We start from the raw sequence: 17,708 nt of genomic DNA on the forward strand, positions 1-17,708 counted from the left end.
GTTGGAAACAACATACCTCTCTTTTTTTTTTTTCCTTTTTTCTTTTTTCACCTCCAGACCTAACTACCAGGAGAGGGGAAAAGCTCTTCTTAGTCTGAGTTTGTAACAAATAGCTCAGACAACCAAGATTAATGAAGTAAAGAGCCAATGGATTACTTCACATTACCTCTCTCCACTGTACCAGCCACAACTAACTAAATATTCACCATTCCCCCTGGACACAAATTTCATGAACCTGGACAGGTAAATGACTAATTCTATAACTGTCTTAACCTCTTACCAATGAGGCAGAAAAACAAAAAGAAAACTCATCCACAAATGCTCAGGAACTTGCTTATTTTGTTTAAAGTACATGTGTTTATAAACACACACAAATGCTACCAGTGGTGTGTTGGAGTTGGCTTGTACCAAATCACAAAAGTCTACAGTATATACCACTTTCGAAGTCAGTCATATCACTACATTCAGTGACATCACATTGGTAGCTTGAAACTGGTCATGGTACAAGTATTTGTACAACAAAAACTGGAAAATATAACAAATCAGGGCTTTTTCTTTGCTCATTTGTTTTTGAAAGCCAGCTGTTAAACATTTACCAGCACATCACTAACAATATCATGGAAGGATTTAGAGCAGGTTTAGTAGTCTAATAAAATCCTATTCTTATTGGATATTTTTTTTATGTTTCCAATGCCAAGCACTGAAAACGAAGTTTAAGGGAAGAATTTAACAAGTCCAACAAATTGTTTGTAATAAGCACTATTAACTATCTTCTTTCCTAATTTATGCCACCATATAAACATATTGGCAGTCGGGCAATAGAGAGGATTAGAAAATTCATCAAAATGAAAATTAAAACAAAATAAGTTATCTTATTCCATTTTGCTTCCATTTCTTCACACAAAATAACATTATAAGTATACTGTTATGAAAAGTATAATAATAATAATAAATTAATAGGGATAATGATAGTATCAACTCATAAGATTGTTGATCAAATGAATACATATAAAGCTCACTGAACAGTATGTACATGGCACGTCAGCAGTACTATATAAATGTTTGCCTTATTTTCTACTATTAAACTAATATTCATAAAATGATCCCTTCAAAAAATGAAAAGTTTAATAACTCTTTTTAAAGGTAGTAAAAACCGGGGGGGATGAAGAGGACTAAGACAAAGAGGATTAAGAACCAACCCAAAATTACCAATCCAAACTAAAAAATGTATTCTTCATCATAGGAACCTAGCTTCAACTTGAATTTGAAAAAAAATTACTAAAGCACAGAATTATAGATTACAGTCATTTGAACTACCTTGAAAAACTACAGCGTGAAAGAAGTGATTTCTGAGGAGGAAAAAGATATTTTTTGAATAGGTCAACCTGAGTGTTTCTTTAGAATTAGAATCCATACCTGCTGACGACTACTAAGATCCAGCTGCTTCCAAAACTGGAAATCTAAACAAAGGTCACGCCAGTACTTGCAAACCAATGATGCAGAAAGGCAACGCTCATCCAGGGATAAATTGGAAAATATCTGTGAATAAAAAAGGAACCACATAATATGTGCTAAAAATTTTAAAGGCAATGAAAAGGTCTTTATCAGTTAGAAAAAATTACCCTTTTTTTTTTTTTTAATTTATCCTTTCTGTCGAGGGCTGACTTTAAATAGATCGCAGTGAGGGAGCTGCTCTGCTATGTAAGACACCCTGACCCAGAAGCAGGTCATCTACGAATGGTTTAGCACCAGGTTCCCTGTGAAAGTGTGTTGTGTGAAGGGCGAGGGGGCATAACAGGCAAGGGGGTGGCTGCCTTTCCAGCCATGAAAAATCAACTTTAAAAACAGAAAACCATCTTAAGTACAAGTGGTCATTATTAAAAGAGTCATTGTTATGGACTGTCCTAAAGAGGAAGTATGATATGGGAGAAGCTAAGAACACAACCAAGAGAGGAAAAAAAAAAGCAAACACTCAAATTACTAAAATCATGAATAAATAGAGACATTATTACCAACCTTACAAAAATAGAATAAGAGAGTATCATGAACAATTGTATGCCAACAAATTAGATAACCTAAATGAAATAGACAAACTTCTAGAAACATACAAACTACAAAAAAATGACTCAGAAGAAATAGAAAATTTGAATAGACCTCTAACAAGTAGAAATATTAAATCAGTAAGCTAAAAACTTCTAACAAAGAAAGACCAAGGACCAGATGGCCTCAATAGTGATGTATTTAAAGAAGAACAAATACAAATTTTTCTTAAATTCTTCCCAAAATTGGAGCATGAGGGAACCCTTGCTAATTCATTATATGAGGTTAGCATTACCCTCATACCAAAGCCAAAGACATCACAAGAAAACTATAGACCGACGTCACAAGAAAACTACAGACCAACGTCCCTTATGAATTTAAATGCAAACAATCCTAACAAAATACATTTGACCCTTGAACAACACAGAGGTTTGGGGTGCTGACCCTCAATGCAGTCGAAAACCCAAGTATCACTTATAGTTGGCCCTCCCTACATGCAGTTCCTCACCCATGGATTCAATCAACCAAGTATCATGTAGTACTACAGTATTTACTCTTGAAAAGAAATCTGCATGTAAGAAAACCTGCACAGTTCAAATCCATGTTGTTCAAGGGTCAACTGTATTAGCAAACTGAATCCAGCAGCATATTAAAAGGATCATACACCATGGCCAAGTGGGATCTATCCCAGGAATGCAAAGATGGTTCAACATGCAAAAATAAATCCATTTAATATATTAATCCATTTAACCATATTAATAAAATGAAGGTTTAAAAAACCCAACCATCTCAATTAATGCAGAAAAAGCATTTGACAAACTCCAATACCTTTCTTGACAAAAAATACTCAGAAAACTAGAAATAAAAGGAAACTTCCTTAATGTGATAGATGGCATGTATAAACGTTCCACAATTATCATTATACCTAATAGTGAAAGACTAAATGTTTTCCCCTGAGATGAGGAACAAGAAAAACATTTCTACCATCTCCACTTCTATGCAACATCGTATTGGAGATTCTGGCCTGGGCAATTATGTAAGGAAAAGAAGCAAAAGGGATCCAGGTTAGAAAGGAAGAATTAAAATGTTCTATAGTCACAGATATCATGATCTTATATACAGAAAAAAAAAAATACACACAAAAATTTAGAGCTAATAAGCAAATATTTCTGTATACTAGCAATGAACAATTCAGAAATGAAATAAGAAAGCACTTCTATTTGCAACAGCATCAAATACTTTTTTATACTTTCCACTTCTTCATACTGAGATTTCCCATTTGTTGGGTCAATGTTATCATATTCTTCTATAATTTAAATCATGTTTCCTTCCATTCTTTTAACATGTTTCTAATAGCAGGTTAAAGTTTTTAAAGTCTAATAAATCTAAGTCTAATATCTGTGCCTACTCAGTTTCTATTAACTGCTTTCTTTTCTCTCAGTATAGGTTCCATTTTTTTCTGTCTCTTTACATGTCTCAATTTTTCATTCAAAACCAGACATTTTAGATAACATACTGTAGCAACTCTGGAATTTGATTTACTTTTCAGAATTTTTTTTCAACTTTAATCTCCCTGGCCTTAAATGGTAGGATATGAGTCCCCTGAAGTTTGAATGTCTCTGCTCAAGTTTTAATTCTTATTCATATTTTTTTTTAGCCTGGCTTCCTAGGGAGGTCAACCTGTGTCTAAATTGCTTAGTTTGCAGCTAGTTATTTGGGCAAAGATATGCTCAAACATCTCAAGTCTGCTCTCCAATCTGTGCGTAGGATGGGAAAAGCATATTCAAGGCTTATACTCCAGTCTGCTTTAGCCCTTGCTTTCTGCTAGATACTCTCAAGTCTCCCCTGCACATATGCATAGTTTCAGAGTAAGCCAAGGATATGTGAAGAGCTTATTATCCCTTTATGGTTCTCTCATTTCCAAGGTCTGCCTGTTAAATTCCTAGCTCGTCCCCCACTCATCCCAACTGGCACCACAACATGAGACTTGCAAATATGTGGGTTTTCACCATTTTTTTCCTAACAAGTTCATCAATTTTAGTCGACAAATACAGGTTACTTATTGCCCCAAACTAAGTTACCCTCTTAAGACACCTAAGCTGCTGGTTTTCCAAACTCTTGATTCTTGCCAAAGGTACTGGGGTACGAGGGTACAGTAGGGGCCTCATTCAAGAGTGGTGTAGACCTCCACTATTCTTACCTGAAGCTCTAGTAGTTTTCCTAAGAATAAATGCGTCTCATTTTGTTGTGTGCTTTTGGTCGATTTCCAAAGCCCAAATAGTTTTGGGCAACTTTTCCCAGTTATTTATTATATATATATATATTTATTTTGTGTTTGTGGAGAGGATTCACCAAACTCTTCATACAGCCAAAGCTGGAAGTCCCTCTCTGGTGGATATTTTTAATGCTTGTTCCCCTCATTTTATAGATGAGAAAATTTAGAGAGATTTAGAGATACTGGATCATTTGTTTAAGGTTAAAGGACTACATGGTTTTAAAGGGCTAATTTGTCCCTTAACAAATAGAAGATTCGTGGAACATAGTCACTGGAACCAAGAAACACCTTGTTTAAAATATGTCTGACTTTCGATAGTACCTTCTTTGAACCTTAGTTTTCTCCTTTGTAAAAGTGAGATGATTGTTATCATTAACAGAAAATTGACTAATCTAGATAGATCTAGATGGGTCTTATTTATTCAGGTGAAAGGAAATTAATAAGTGAGTGAAGATAAAACCAGTACCAGCAAAGATGGATAAAAGTAAGAAAGCAAAATACTCAGCTAAAATACCAATGCATATTTAATAGATCTTTGCATATGGTTTGTGGTAGGCAACCTACAAAATGGCCCTCAATGACCCCACCTGCTGGTATTTACACCTGTGTAATTCTCTCCTCTTGAGGGTAAGCTGGATTTACTGACTCACTTCTAATGAACAGAGTATGGCAGAAGAGATTAGATTAAGAAAACTGTGGCTTCCATTTTGAGTGTTCTTGACTCTGTTGCTCTACGTGATTAGCCCTATGGAGAAGCCCAAATGGCATGGCAAGGAACTTAAGCATCTGGCCAACAGCCAGTAAGGACCTGAGGCCTGCCAAAAACCATGCAAGTAAGCTTGGGTGAAAATTCTCAAGTCCCAGTTGAGTAGCCCCAACAAACACTTTGAATATAACCTCATAAGAGACCTTGGATCAGAAGGACCCAGCTAAGCCACAAAGGGATTCTAACCCACAGGAAATATGAGATAATACATGTTTGTGGTTTTAAACTGCATAATTTGTTATACAGAAATAATTAACTAACACGTGTTTAAACATTCCCGCTTTTCTTTCTGTCATTAAAATGCTATCTCGCCCCTATCTTAACTCCTCAGAAAATAACTACCATGCACCATGCTATTTTCTTAACTCATTTAACAAACATCTGTGCACATGTACCTAGGCTTCTGTGGGAGACACTAAGACATGAGATTTATTCACTGGTTTCAAGATTATATGGTCAAAGGCATTTCTGAATTATCTTTGGATCATCTGAGATTCAAGAGAAAGAACATTTCAAAGGTTGCTTTGAAGAAAGAGAACATAGGTCTGTAAAAGACTGGCCTGGAACATTTTTGCTAAATAAGAAAGAGGAAAAAATGACAATGAAAAAAATGAAATGGCACTTGCATCAAACAAACAAACAAACAAACAAAATCAAACAAAATATGTTTGTTGCTTCAAGATTCTTGATAAGCATAAAACAGGATATTTAACCAAAGGTAAGTAACTTTTTAAGAAACTATTATTTTAAGATTAAATGCTTCTATATTTGCCTTCACATATCTTCCCTTACATTCCCTATCATTTATACAACCTGGTATCTTAAGTTGGTAAAGAACAGCTTAAGGTTACCCCCCTTGACAGCTACTCATTACAAGGCACCAAAATGTATAGACTTCTCAAAATGAGAAGAAAAAAAATCTCACCTTTTGGTAGCCTGATTTGATTAAATTATCCAAGATTACTAGGCATTCTCCAGCAAAGAACAATCTTGAACCTGACTTCCTAAGGACACTCCATTTTAGCACTGGCTAAACCATCCCTAGAACTCCAGAGACATACTTTCTAGAATTTATCTGGTACTGGAGCCTTAAGTCAAAGCACTCACGAAAAGCTACATGTAACTTAGTTCCTCTTACCCACTAGTAATCTACATTCAAAGCTTTAAAAAGTCGCATTACTTTTTTTCTTCAACTCTCATTTTCATTGCTTTTATCCTTGTTTTCATATCTGAAAAAAATAGATCAGATACATAAGCTTTCCTCCAAAGCACATTTCTCTTATAAAACTCTTCCTTGATCACTAAAGCAACCTGTTCGTAATAAAGCTATAAAAATACAGATTTAATAACTACTGATACATTATCAGAGATGCATTCCTGGTGAAGTGGTTTTCTAATGGTGGTGATAGATTTTGGGTCTCTCACCTGATTTCCTTTGGAAAGAAATAGTCTGCTGACAGAGAGCAAGATATCTAAATATATAGCATACAAAGCCTCTAAAATTTAAATATAGATTCAAAATACCCAGTTACTCAAATAGCTACTACTTAAAGAAAAATATTCCATTGCTATCATTTGGTAAAACTGTTATAGTGGATCCACTATATAAAAATCTAATTGTGATATCAGTAGGTAAGGTTGCTTAAAGTAATAAAGGCAACAGGTAGCAAAGACTGAAGCTAGCTTATATGATCCAAAACAATCCATTTACCAGTCCAAGATCATATGTAACAGGTTTAAGTACTTTAGAAAATGCTATTCCCACAGTTGACCTTTGAAGAGCCATTCCCTGCTTCTCAAATTTCTAATATTTAAAGACACAATTCAACCTTACAGACCCAATTATAAAATTAGCCTCTGACTCATAATGGTTAGATGTTGGCTGGTGTAAGCTTCTCCCCACCCCCTAATTCAGGAATCTCTTTCATAAAATTCTGAGAGAAGACTATTTAAGCCCTTTTACACCATATGTTGAAAAGATCTCTAAACCTGGAAACACTGAGCTGGGTTCTAGCCCAGGGTCTGCCATTCACTATCTGAAATGTCTTGCGGTAAGCCATTTCACTTCTCCAGGTCTGTTTCTTCATGCATAAGAAGTAGGGAGTGACAAGATGACCTCAAAGGTCTCTTCCTGAAGTTACATAATTATGATTTCCAATGAAGGAAAGAATTTCCATTTTAAGAAAGAATTCATTTCATGTTTACAGAGCTCCTATAGTGAGAAAGGACTTTCTAAATTTTCAGAGATCACATTCTTCAACCCTGAAATTCCACTTCTTGAAATCTACCCTAGAAAAATGGCCACATGTGCATAGAAAACATCTACTACCATTGTTTACAGTAGTAATAAATTGAAGACATCCAATTATACCATACTGAAATAAATATAGTATGGCATAATACTATGGGATACTATACAACAGTTAAAAAGAATGAAGGAAACCATATACTCACTAATAAAAAAAGACCTCCAAATCATACTGTTAATGAAAACAATTGCAGAACATGTACATTTTGATGCCATTTATGAAAAAGGCTATGAAGTTTTACACAGGGCTTTCTACAAAGAAAAAAATATTCTGGAGCTGCACAGTCCAGTACCGTAGCTGCCAGCCACGCATGACCACTGATCCCTGAAACGCAGCTACTGTGACTGAGAAACCGAATTTTAAATTTTATTTCATTTTAACTACTTTAAATTTAAATAGCAACATGTGGCTAGCAGCTACTGTACTCCACAGTACAAATCTAGAAGAAAAATCTAAACTGGTAACAGTGGTTAGTGACCTCTGGAGAGAATACTAGATAGGAGAGTAGGGGGTGAACCAAGGCCAACTTTCGCTTTACGGGCATTATTTGAATATTTTAAGGCAAGTAATACTACTTACATAAAAGTAAAATTGAAAAAGAAAAAGCTCTATTGATATTGAGCCAAAAATCTGCCTATGAACCACAGTAGAAAGAATTTAGTTTTCTTTTGCTTTTGCCATACCTGGAAAAAACTGAGCAAGTATGGTAGTTTGAGTCAACTTCCCTAAAAGCATCTTTGAATCACATTTCCTCACGTCTCTCTCCCAAACTCTCTCCCCTCCACATCCCCCTTTTCTACAACTGTAGTAACTTCTGGTACAAAAGCCGCAGCAATACAATTATATAAGTTATGGCCCATTATCAGGGAAGTAGGACATACTTTCTAATGGGGGTAATGGATTTGTGCCTCTCTGTGCAACAACTCTCTGGTAAAGAAAATTGTCATAGCTCCCTAAGTCTTCTCTTCTCCAAGCCTAAACAGAGCCAGAAACTCTTCACGATCCAATGGCTCTACTGTGGCTCAAAACAACAACTCAGGATAGAAAACACTTCTTAGAGACTTCCCTTATTGGCGAGGCATGTTCACCCAGAGTCTCAGCTCAGACTTCCTAAAAACCTGGTCATTCACTTGTTCATCAATATTTACTGAGTGCTATTAAATGCCAGGCACTGCACTTAGGGGAGAAGATAGAGCAATGAACACTATCTATGTCACCAGAGCCTCTGCCCCCCAAAGACTTATCCCCAAAAGTTCTACTTCGGTTGGTAAACACTAAAAAACTTCGATTTCAATTCATTCCAGACCAGTCCCACTCACTCTGTGCTGAATACCACCAGGACCATGAAAACCACACAGAGTATCTTTATCCAAGTTTCTAATACAAGTAATGGAAATCTATATAACATGTCTAAATACTCCAACACAATAGGGTAAGTCCAATGAGTAATTTCCCCAAATGCCCCTTACATCAGGTTTTCAACAGTCCCTAGCAAAAATGTGGAAAAGAACAATGTAGCAAATGAAATAAACTTATTCTATAAGAAGTCTCTTTATTACGAAATCATGTCCTACCACCTTTTTTTTCTTTTTTTTTGTTTTTGTATTAATATTCTCTATTTCATGAAATAATAATGGTTTAGGTAGAAAGTGGGAAGTACCCGGTTTTTGTTTTGTTTTTAAACAGTTTTACTCACCAAACAACAAGACAGCAATCAAACCTCTATACCAAGTATTCGTTGATATTTAATTTGTCCATGTCATCCACTAATTTAAAAGGTTCAAGAATGTTTCCTCCGCCCTAAAATGCACACCCTGAACATACAGAGGTGGCAATTACTCCTCCAAAAATACACCTCTGTAAATTAAACAATTACATGTGGACACAAGGAAAAGGTAAGCTTTACCACTCCTTTGCTATATTATTTACAAAAATATTAATATCACAATAAAACAGACCCAAACACACAGGATTACAAATATGCAAAAAGTCTAATCAAAGTATATTGTTGACAGTATATAATTATACTGTCAACAATTATAATTGATGGCACTTACTTCAGTAACAATAAAAGTAGCCAAATTCTTATCTAGGTTTTTTTATCTAGTCTTAAATATCATCCACACTGAGTAACTGGGTTTATATTTATTAAGCTTCAGAAAGCTGCAGATGTGGGAGTGGGAGAGAAGAGAGAAAATGAGGGAAAAAATAACTTTTTAATAATAGCTTACTACAAACTATCACATAACTAAGTGACTAGCACTAGCACTAACATTGACAAAATTGCAAATTTTACTTAGTAGTTGTGAGACAAGGCTCCCGCAAGACACCTACCTCTTCCCCACTCATCTATCCCCCAACAAAAAATACATTTGTCCTTACCTTCTGGTAATCTGTATGCTTTTATGTAAGGGTTAAAATGTAGAAAGGTAATACATCATAGCATAAATAAAAGGGTTTTCAAGTCAGGGAGGCCTAAATTCCCCAGATCTGCCCCTTACTGTCTGTGTGTGACCTTGGGCAAGTCATTCAACCTCTTCAAGCCCCACTAGACTGTAAGCTCCGTAGGAGCAAAGACCACTTCTGCCTTACTTACTACTGTAGGTAAATGGCACTGAAATACCAGTTTCTCCTTGTATAAAGTAAGGATGTTAACAATATTTCTCTCACAGCGTTAACTGAAGGATTAAATGAGATATTACATATATAAAGCTCTGGCACAGTGCCTGATCATGGTAAATGATCAATAAAATTAACTTTTTGACATCAACTAGCAGCTATCAAACCTGAAAATACTGTTTGAAGACGTTCAAACACTAATATACAAAGTCTTTGCCCAGTCAGTGTAAACTGCTCAAGTGATAAAACAATATTTCACACAAAACTTACGAATAGTTTCTAAACCACTGGGCTGGGAATCTAATAATAGATGAACCCTGAATTATGCACAACAGACCCAAGCTATTAAAAGACATTTAGTAGACTCCAAGTTTTCCTACTTCAATAATATGCCATAGGCATCCTCCCCATTGGCTTCCCAATCTCCCCTTCGGACGTCTCCGGCTGTCAGGGAACCCCCTCCTCCATGCTTAGAGGGAGGAGAGAGAAAACCTCCGAGGCGGGGGCCGGGGTTGGGGGACAGCGCGCATCCCCGCGCCACTCGCCCGGACCCACCTTGAGCAGGATGGATGGCGGCAGCTGATTGATGTCTGGGGTTTCGGGGGATGGCTCCCTATGACAGTCGCACGGATTTTCGGGGGTCTCCTGACAGTCCGCGTCGCCGCATTCGTGCTGCTGCTGGGCGGGCGAGGGGGCGGTGCCCCCCGCTCGGACGGCGTCCCCACCGGCCTCTGTGGGGGCACCTTCCGAAGTGGGAGAGGAGCGCTGGGGACAGAGAGGCTGCGGTGGCTGCTCTGGGCCCTGGCAGCAGCCGGCGTCGGGGGGCCGCGGCGGCGAGGCGCCTCCCCCCGCAGGTCCTCCTCCTCCTCCGCTGCCGCCGCAGGCCCCCCCGCCACAGCGGGGTTGCTTACAGGGGGTGCAGGCGGGGACCCCGGCCCCCTTCCGCTTGCACACCATCTCGGGAGGCGTGGGGGGCTCGGCCGGCGGCGGCGGCGGCGGCCCCCGGAAGAGCTGCACGGCGGCGGGCGGCCCCAGGAAGCGCACGGGCCCCAGGCTGGCCAAGAAGAGGCTCCGGCCCTGCTGTTCCCAAGCGGCTGCCGCGGCCAGCCCCAGCTCTTTGCAGCAGGAGGCGGGCGACGAGGCCGAAGCGGCGGCGGCGGCGGCGGCGGCGGCCGAGGATAGCAGGAAGCGGCGAGCGGCGGCGGCGCAGTCCTCGGCGGCCAGGGCCGCGTAGCGCCGCGCCAGGTGCTGCGAGGAGGCGACCGCGGCGTAGGCCCCGTCCCGCGGCGGCGGCGGCGGCGAGAGCGGCGGCTCCTCCTCTGGGCCGGCGGGGGCGGGCGCGCCGGGGCTGTGCACGATGAAGCAGAGCATGCAGGGCCCGCGGAAGAAGCAGTCCCGGCTCCGGGGCGCCGCCGGCTGGGGGGGCGCCTTGGCCGGGGTCCGGCGGGGCAGCCTGAGGAGAGGGCGGCGGCGGCGGCACCAGCTGCAACAGCGAGGCCTCTTCTGGCTTGGGCGGTTACGCGGCTCCTTCGAGAGAAGGTGGCCCATATAGAAGGCCCCGAGGAGGGGGACCGGGACAGAGAAGTAGGGAGGCCCGGACAGCCGGGCTCCCGGCAGCGAGGCAGGCCCCTCTCTGGTTGGGCCTCGGGCCCGCGGCGGGCGGCGGGGTCGCCCGCCTTGCGCACACACACGCACACACACGCACACACGGGCACAAACGCGACGGTGGGGGGGGTGGGCGTCAGCTGCGGGCCGGCCCGGCGCCGGATGGGGGCTACATGCTTTGCCCCGGGAAGCCGGGAGAACGATGGGAGCTAGCTTTGGGGACGCGACGGAGGGAGCGAGCCTGCCGGCTCAGTCAGTCAGTACGGCGGCACGGGGAACGCGGGGTCCGGCTCGGACCATTTTAACTGCGGCTCCGCTGGCGGCGCGCGCCCGCGACACAGCTCGGAGCCGCAGGAGCGCGCGGCCTGCTCGGGGAGGGGGCGGAGCCGCGGCAGCGGCGCGCTCGGGGCGGGGGCGTGGGCGCCCGGCTGCTCACCCGGGACGGGCCGCTAGGCGGGGACTGCTGGGAAGCGGGCCGGCGAGGGTGCGGGGCTCACGGGGAGCGGCGCGCGCCCCTCCCTCCCGTCGCCCAAGGTTTCGCGTAGCCCACGCCCCTTTTGTGGGGCGGGAGGAGACGCTTCTGAGCCAGCTGTGTGGCATCCGTTTGCCCTGCCGCGCTGACGTCTCTAGGTACAAGTTCAAGAACTGCCATTGGCCGGGAGCCGCTCGGCTCTTTCTTTCACCCCCACCTCCCGACTCGGAGACCCGGGCGACGAAGAATAGGTAAACTCGATTCCGCCTGAAGGCCGACCTGGGTCCCCGGCGGCCCCTCGGGTGGAGTGGCAGATGCGCGGCCCTGGGCTGGTGCGGACCCTAGTTCTCACGTGAGGGACTAACAGCAGGTAGTGCGGCACTGCAGTGTTTCTCCACTTGTTTGCATACTTGTTGCTTGTGACAGACTACTGACTTCCGTAACTTTATTTCAGAATGAAAGCATATATCGAATTATTTATACACACCAGAAAGATAAACAGTTTTTTCAACCCAGTTAGTCATCCAACATCCCAGGCTGCAAGCTTATGGATGACTTTATCGTCTGCACCCTCCAAGTCCCATCTATCCATTCATCAGGTACAGTAGTTTAAAAATGATTATGCACTGCCTGCTCTAAGATAAAAGGTTCTAGGCAGACTTGGGAGACCCAGATCAAAAAGAGGAAATAGTCTTGGCAGACAACCTTTTAGAAGATTTGACTACAACGAGACCAGAGAAAGAAGGCAATAGCTAGGAGCAGTACCTGGTGTTGAGAGAAGGTTAGTTTTCACAAGGGAGAAATTGGGAGAGGCTTTCGCAAGGAATTGGACATGCTGATGGGAATGAGCCAGGAGAAAGGAGAAAGTAGGGAAGTGAGAAGAGATAATACAACAAGGCCCCTGAGAAGATGGAGTGACGATTACCTTGGGAGGGATACCATCTTCACTGTGACTGGAAGGAAGGGGGAAAGGATAGATCAAGGTTGAATACAGATAGGTGGACATCTTTGGCAGGAAAGTGAAAGAGTTCCTTTCAGATGGTCTCTACTTTAAGTGGAGCCTGGTTACATACTGAAGGGTGGAAGGTGGCCGATGTTTTTAAAAGCTACTGAGGGTAACTGAGAGAACTGACTGAGGAAGCAGTATTGCAATATTCACGGCCTGTCAGCGTAGAAACCTTTGTTTGAGCATGCCTGACTTTCCCACCGCAGTGGCCAGCCTCACCCCACCTTCACCCAACGTACCATCAAACCTTTGCTAATAGAGGCCTCTTTGTCAGGAATCACTTTTATTTTTGGTCTGCCAGCATTCAGGGATCTCCCTTTCTGAGCTTAAGAACAGTGAGATGGAATTCCAAGAAACCTAGAGGCAAAGATTCATCAAAGGGTTTTACATACGTTTCTATCAAGGCACTGCCCAAACTGCATTTACCTACAGGTATTATCCACACAGCTTTCATCCCTCTTACTTTAAAGGGTTCTTTCAGGGCCCCAGAGCTTCACTGGTGAGGAGGGGAGGTTAGGAGTAACAGGGTTACCTGAGGCCTTGTAACAAATCCTTTGCATCTCTTCCAGGCTACACTTTGAGCAAAAGGAGAGTGTGTTCTGAGCCTTTTTATTACTCTCTCTGTGTCAAAATTGTGGGCCCATTAGCTTCATATAAATTAAATACACATTATGACCTAGCAATTCCACTTATAGGTATTTACTGAAGAAAAATAAAAACTATACACACAAAAAGACATGTACAAAAATGTTCATAGTAGTTTTATTCATGATAATTAAAATCTACAAACAACCTAGATGTCCATCAGTAGAAGAATGGCTAAACTGGTATGCTCATTCGATAGAACACTACTCAGCAATTAAAAGGAAGGGAGGGAGGGAAACAACATGAAGGAATCTCAAAAAATTTAGGCTGAATTAGACTCTGGAGTTGGAGGCCTAGAATTTTTACCTGATTTTAACAAGCTCCCCATGTGATTACTACACAAACAGCCTGGCACCATGCAGACCTATCGGAACTACACATAAAATCTAACTACAGCTTCTTGTTTTCAGAGATGAGGCAAGTGACTCTGAGACTTTTGAAGTGGTTTCTGAAATTTACAGCACTGGTTCTTCCAATTCCAGAGCCATTCAGCCACAAGCAGGTGGCTGCTCTACCACAGCATGTAGCAGAGGGTTTCATATGTTTTAACAAGGATTAAGCTACTACTATTGCCACCAGAGCTATAATGAGTTTTAGAACTCATTACCTTAAGTGATAATACTGATAAGTATTCTAAATATTCCGGAGACAGAATTATGAGTAAGAGTAATAAATTGCAATTTAGAGACAATTATAGCACTGGATGGCCTTTTTAATGAGAAAAAGGAAAGCAGCCTGAACAACCAGGAGCTGGCCTGGAACTATTTGCTAGGCCTTGGTGTTACAGGCATTCTCAACTAGGTTTGAGTGTTCTGTTGTACAAAAACAATCTCACAAAACATCAACATCGAACATGGCCACTCTGTGATCATAATAGACAAGAAAAAAATAAGATGCCTCCGTAATCATGTCTGAACACAACCAACACAAGAACACTCCAAACCACAGAAATGACCAAACATTCTGCCTAATATAAGTGATTACTGTTTCTTGACCAATTACAACCTAAGCCTTGCTCCACTCTTCCTACCTTCTAGATAACAATTATTAAAATATCCAATCATAGAATAACCTCTGCTTCCTGACAGCATCCAATCCAAAGCAAAGCCTTAAACCTTCCTCAAAATCACCAAGCACAAGCCCAATTCTGTAAGTCTTTTACACCTTCTTATTGAGACTCTCCACAATTCCTCACATGTGCTATGTGCTTTTTTGTAACAAGTCAGTAAACTCAACTTGGTTTAACTATGGGTGTGCTCCTGTTGGTCTTTGGCTGGAGAGCATTAACATTTGTTATAATCAAATGTCACCACCCTGTCTAAAATTACTTCCTCTTTATGCTGTACACCTTCAATTTTATAGTGCTGTGTGTCAATTATATCTCAGTTAAACTGAAATAAAATTATACCTTCCTTTACTTTTCCTCTTACAGTGCTTTTATTTTCTTTATATCTCATTAGCACGTGTCTCTTGTGTCATTTTTTTCACTTTTAGTCTCTAGTGGAAGAGGGTAAACTCCATGAGGACAGGGACCTTGCTCAGTTTTTAGGAAGATAATCTGGCAACTGTATAGAAAATGGACTAAAGTAGGAAGAGGCTCTTAGCAGGAAGACCAGTTAAGACTGTTTGAAAGATCAATGGATGGGCCTTAAAAGCATGAATTAAGGCCAGCATGGTGGGGATAATGAAGTAGGGGTGGGATTGAGAAACATTTTTTATGTGGAGTTTTCAGGATTTAGTAACTTACTTATGAATTAGGTAGAGAGGAGGAGATGATGGATATGGAAGAAATGAAGAACCCCAAAATAGCAACATGTATATTCATATGACTTATTTCAGTGTATAACATTGTGGTGAAATAATGGATTCTACTATATAAAATATTTACATATTTGAATAGAATTCAAACCTGGAGTAGATATGTATTATAACATAGATTCACAATGAAAGCCAGCACATAAATTTAAAATGTTGAAAACAGTTTAAAAGAAAAGGCTTTTCTTTCTTCTTTGCTGATGTAGAATATATGTACTCACTTTGAAATTCACATTTGCCTATAAAAACACACCCACATATAAAAAGCTTTCATGCTTACAGTTGGCTAATGATGGTTGTTATTAATGGCTAAAACATCCTGTGGCACCAGTGATGTAAATAGAGATCAGTTAATGTGCCATTGGTCCCACTGATTGTGGTAGGTGCAGTGGATAACCTAGAAGGACACTCTGGGGGCAGAAGACATTGTTTATGCATCTGGAAATCATGCAACACCCCAAGTGTTCAATAAATTTAAACCATTATTGAATTGTGTTTTTGCTGCAATACTCAAAGCCAAAGATAGAGATAACTTAGCAAGCTTTCAGAGAATTCCCTTAAGGAACTGATCTGTACTCTTTAATAGTTTGTTTCAGGCACAATATAAAAGTGCAACTGGTACCTCACTAGTTTTCCCTCAGTTCTTCCCATGACTGATTCATGCTCATCTTCCAGGTCTCAGCCCAGGTACCACCTCCTGTCACAAAAGCTCTTCCCTGGTGTCATACCACCCTGTTCATTTCCTTTACAGCAGTTACCAGAGTCTCCAGCTGTGGTATTTTATTTTACTATTAGTTGACTATCACCAGAATTAAGGCCTACTTTGTTTACCCTTGAATCACCAGCACCTAAAGTTGCTAATCAGTTGCACTTTAAAAGGAAATTATTCTGGGTCGGCCTGATGTAGTCATGTGAAATCTTTAAAGACAGTCTGGAAGTCAGAATAAGAGAGATTCAAAGCAGCAGCGGTTGCTTTACCTTTGGCCTTAAAGAAGCAAACTCTCACGTTGCAGAGAGGGCTGCACCTGGCTGATGGCCAGTGAGAAGGCCAGCCCTCCAATCTACAGAATTCTGAATTCTGCCAACAAGTGCATAAGCATGGAAGAAGAGCCCGAACAACAAGGGAGCACAGCCCCACTGATGCCTTGATTCCAGCCCCATGGGAACCTGACCAGAGACTCCGGCTGAGCCCACGCCAGGATTTCTGACCTACAGAACTATGAAATAATAAAAAGGTGTTGTTTTAAATCACTCCACTTGTGGTACTTTGTTATTGTGGGAATAGAAAATGTATTCACCAAACAGTCCTGTGAAACTAAGACTTCATGAAATTTAATGGGAGAAAGAGAAAGCGAAGTAATCAATTATCCATAACTCTCCAAAGATTAATTCAAGCTCATGAAAGGAAACAATTAACCAAGAGTTAATACAAAGAATTCATTGTTCTCCCACTTTTGTATAAGTTAATGTGGTCATTGAGGCAAATGTAGGGGTTTATTTTATTTTCCTTTACTTTTTGCTTAAGAGTCACATATTATTTATCTTTTCCTCTATTTAAATGAAATAAATACAACACAAAGATGTTCTACCATTTACATTCCCTCAATTCTGTGCCCAGCTATCTCCTATATTATAACTGGTATTTTCTTATTTTCAACTGGTAAAATAGGGCCTTTAGAAAGAATTAAGTTACATGTGACTCTCTAACCAATTTAATGTTTTTCCCTCTTAAGTTTAATAACATTTTTGTTTCTTATTGTATAATTTTTAGAATAGTTATATATGTGCTCACAATAAACAAAAGAGAGATAATAATATTTACTTTTAGTGGCTCAGAAATGGCAAGCCACAATTCTAAATGTTGACAATTTGTGGTATCAGTATAATAATCAAATGTCTATGCTCCAAATTTGTTTGCTCCACTCCCAAATCTGATCACAAGTATCAGGTTGCCCCTTCCTAACCTGTTCCCTTTATAATATGGGTTTTATCTCTCCTTCCAGAGATAAAACAATAATAACCAGGATCCACAAACTACGGGGGTTGAAAGAACCATTCAAGGTGTCATCCCTCCTGGGGCAGGTGGGAGACAGAGGAAGGGTGGCCGGAGTGGTGATGTGAAGTAGCTGCCACCTCTCCTCTGATCCTCTTTCTGA

The 17,708-nt window shown here is 41.0% G+C and overlaps 2 protein-coding genes and 1 long non-coding RNA gene across 22 annotated transcripts in view; 1 reads left to right on the forward strand and 2 right to left on the reverse strand.

Moving 5' to 3' along the window:
- The window catches only part of FBXL17 (F-box and leucine rich repeat protein 17), a 464,528-nt gene extending 452,838 nt beyond the window's left edge, over positions 1-11,690 (reverse strand). For 6 of the 7 annotated variants that reach the window (XM_082376782.1, XM_082376784.1, XM_082376785.1 and 3 more), the window contains exons 1-2: positions 10,565-11,690; positions 1,417-1,539 (exon numbers count right to left, since the gene is read on the reverse strand). In XM_082376782.1, the coding sequence (XP_082232908.1) occupies positions 1,417-1,539; positions 10,565-11,557 (1,116 nt within the window). In that variant the 5' untranslated portion in view covers positions 11,558-11,690. The remainder of the gene's footprint in view (positions 1-1,416; positions 1,540-10,564) is intronic. The other variant, XM_082376783.1, reaches the window with a different exon arrangement.
- LOC309622579 lies at positions 1,547-10,557 on the reverse strand. Its single transcript, XR_014240996.1, has 3 exons — positions 9,087-10,557; positions 6,262-6,310; positions 1,547-3,064 (listed from the first exon to the last, which is right to left on the reverse strand). It is a non-coding gene; the product is annotated as an uncharacterized lncRNA (long non-coding RNA).
- Positions 11,685-17,708, forward strand: part of LOC309622102 (uncharacterized protein) — an 81,494-nt gene continuing 75,470 nt past the window's right edge. For 3 of the 14 annotated variants that reach the window (XM_082378437.1, XM_082378438.1, XM_082378433.1), the window contains exons 1-2: positions 11,685-12,337; positions 12,541-12,685. In XM_082378437.1, coding sequence (XP_082234563.1) covers positions 11,817-12,337; positions 12,541-12,685 — 666 coding nt within the window. In that variant the 5' untranslated portion in view covers positions 11,685-11,816. Of the gene's footprint in view, positions 12,457-12,540; positions 12,686-15,197; positions 16,804-17,708 lie in introns of those variants that run through there. The other 11 variants (XM_082378442.1, XM_082378436.1, XM_082378434.1 and 8 more) reach the window with 9 other exon arrangements.

Source organism: Balaenoptera borealis (assembly GCF_965194805.1).
Source record: "Balaenoptera borealis genome assembly, chromosome: 2".
Taxonomy (NCBI): domain Eukaryota; kingdom Metazoa; phylum Chordata; class Mammalia; order Artiodactyla; family Balaenopteridae; genus Balaenoptera; species Balaenoptera borealis.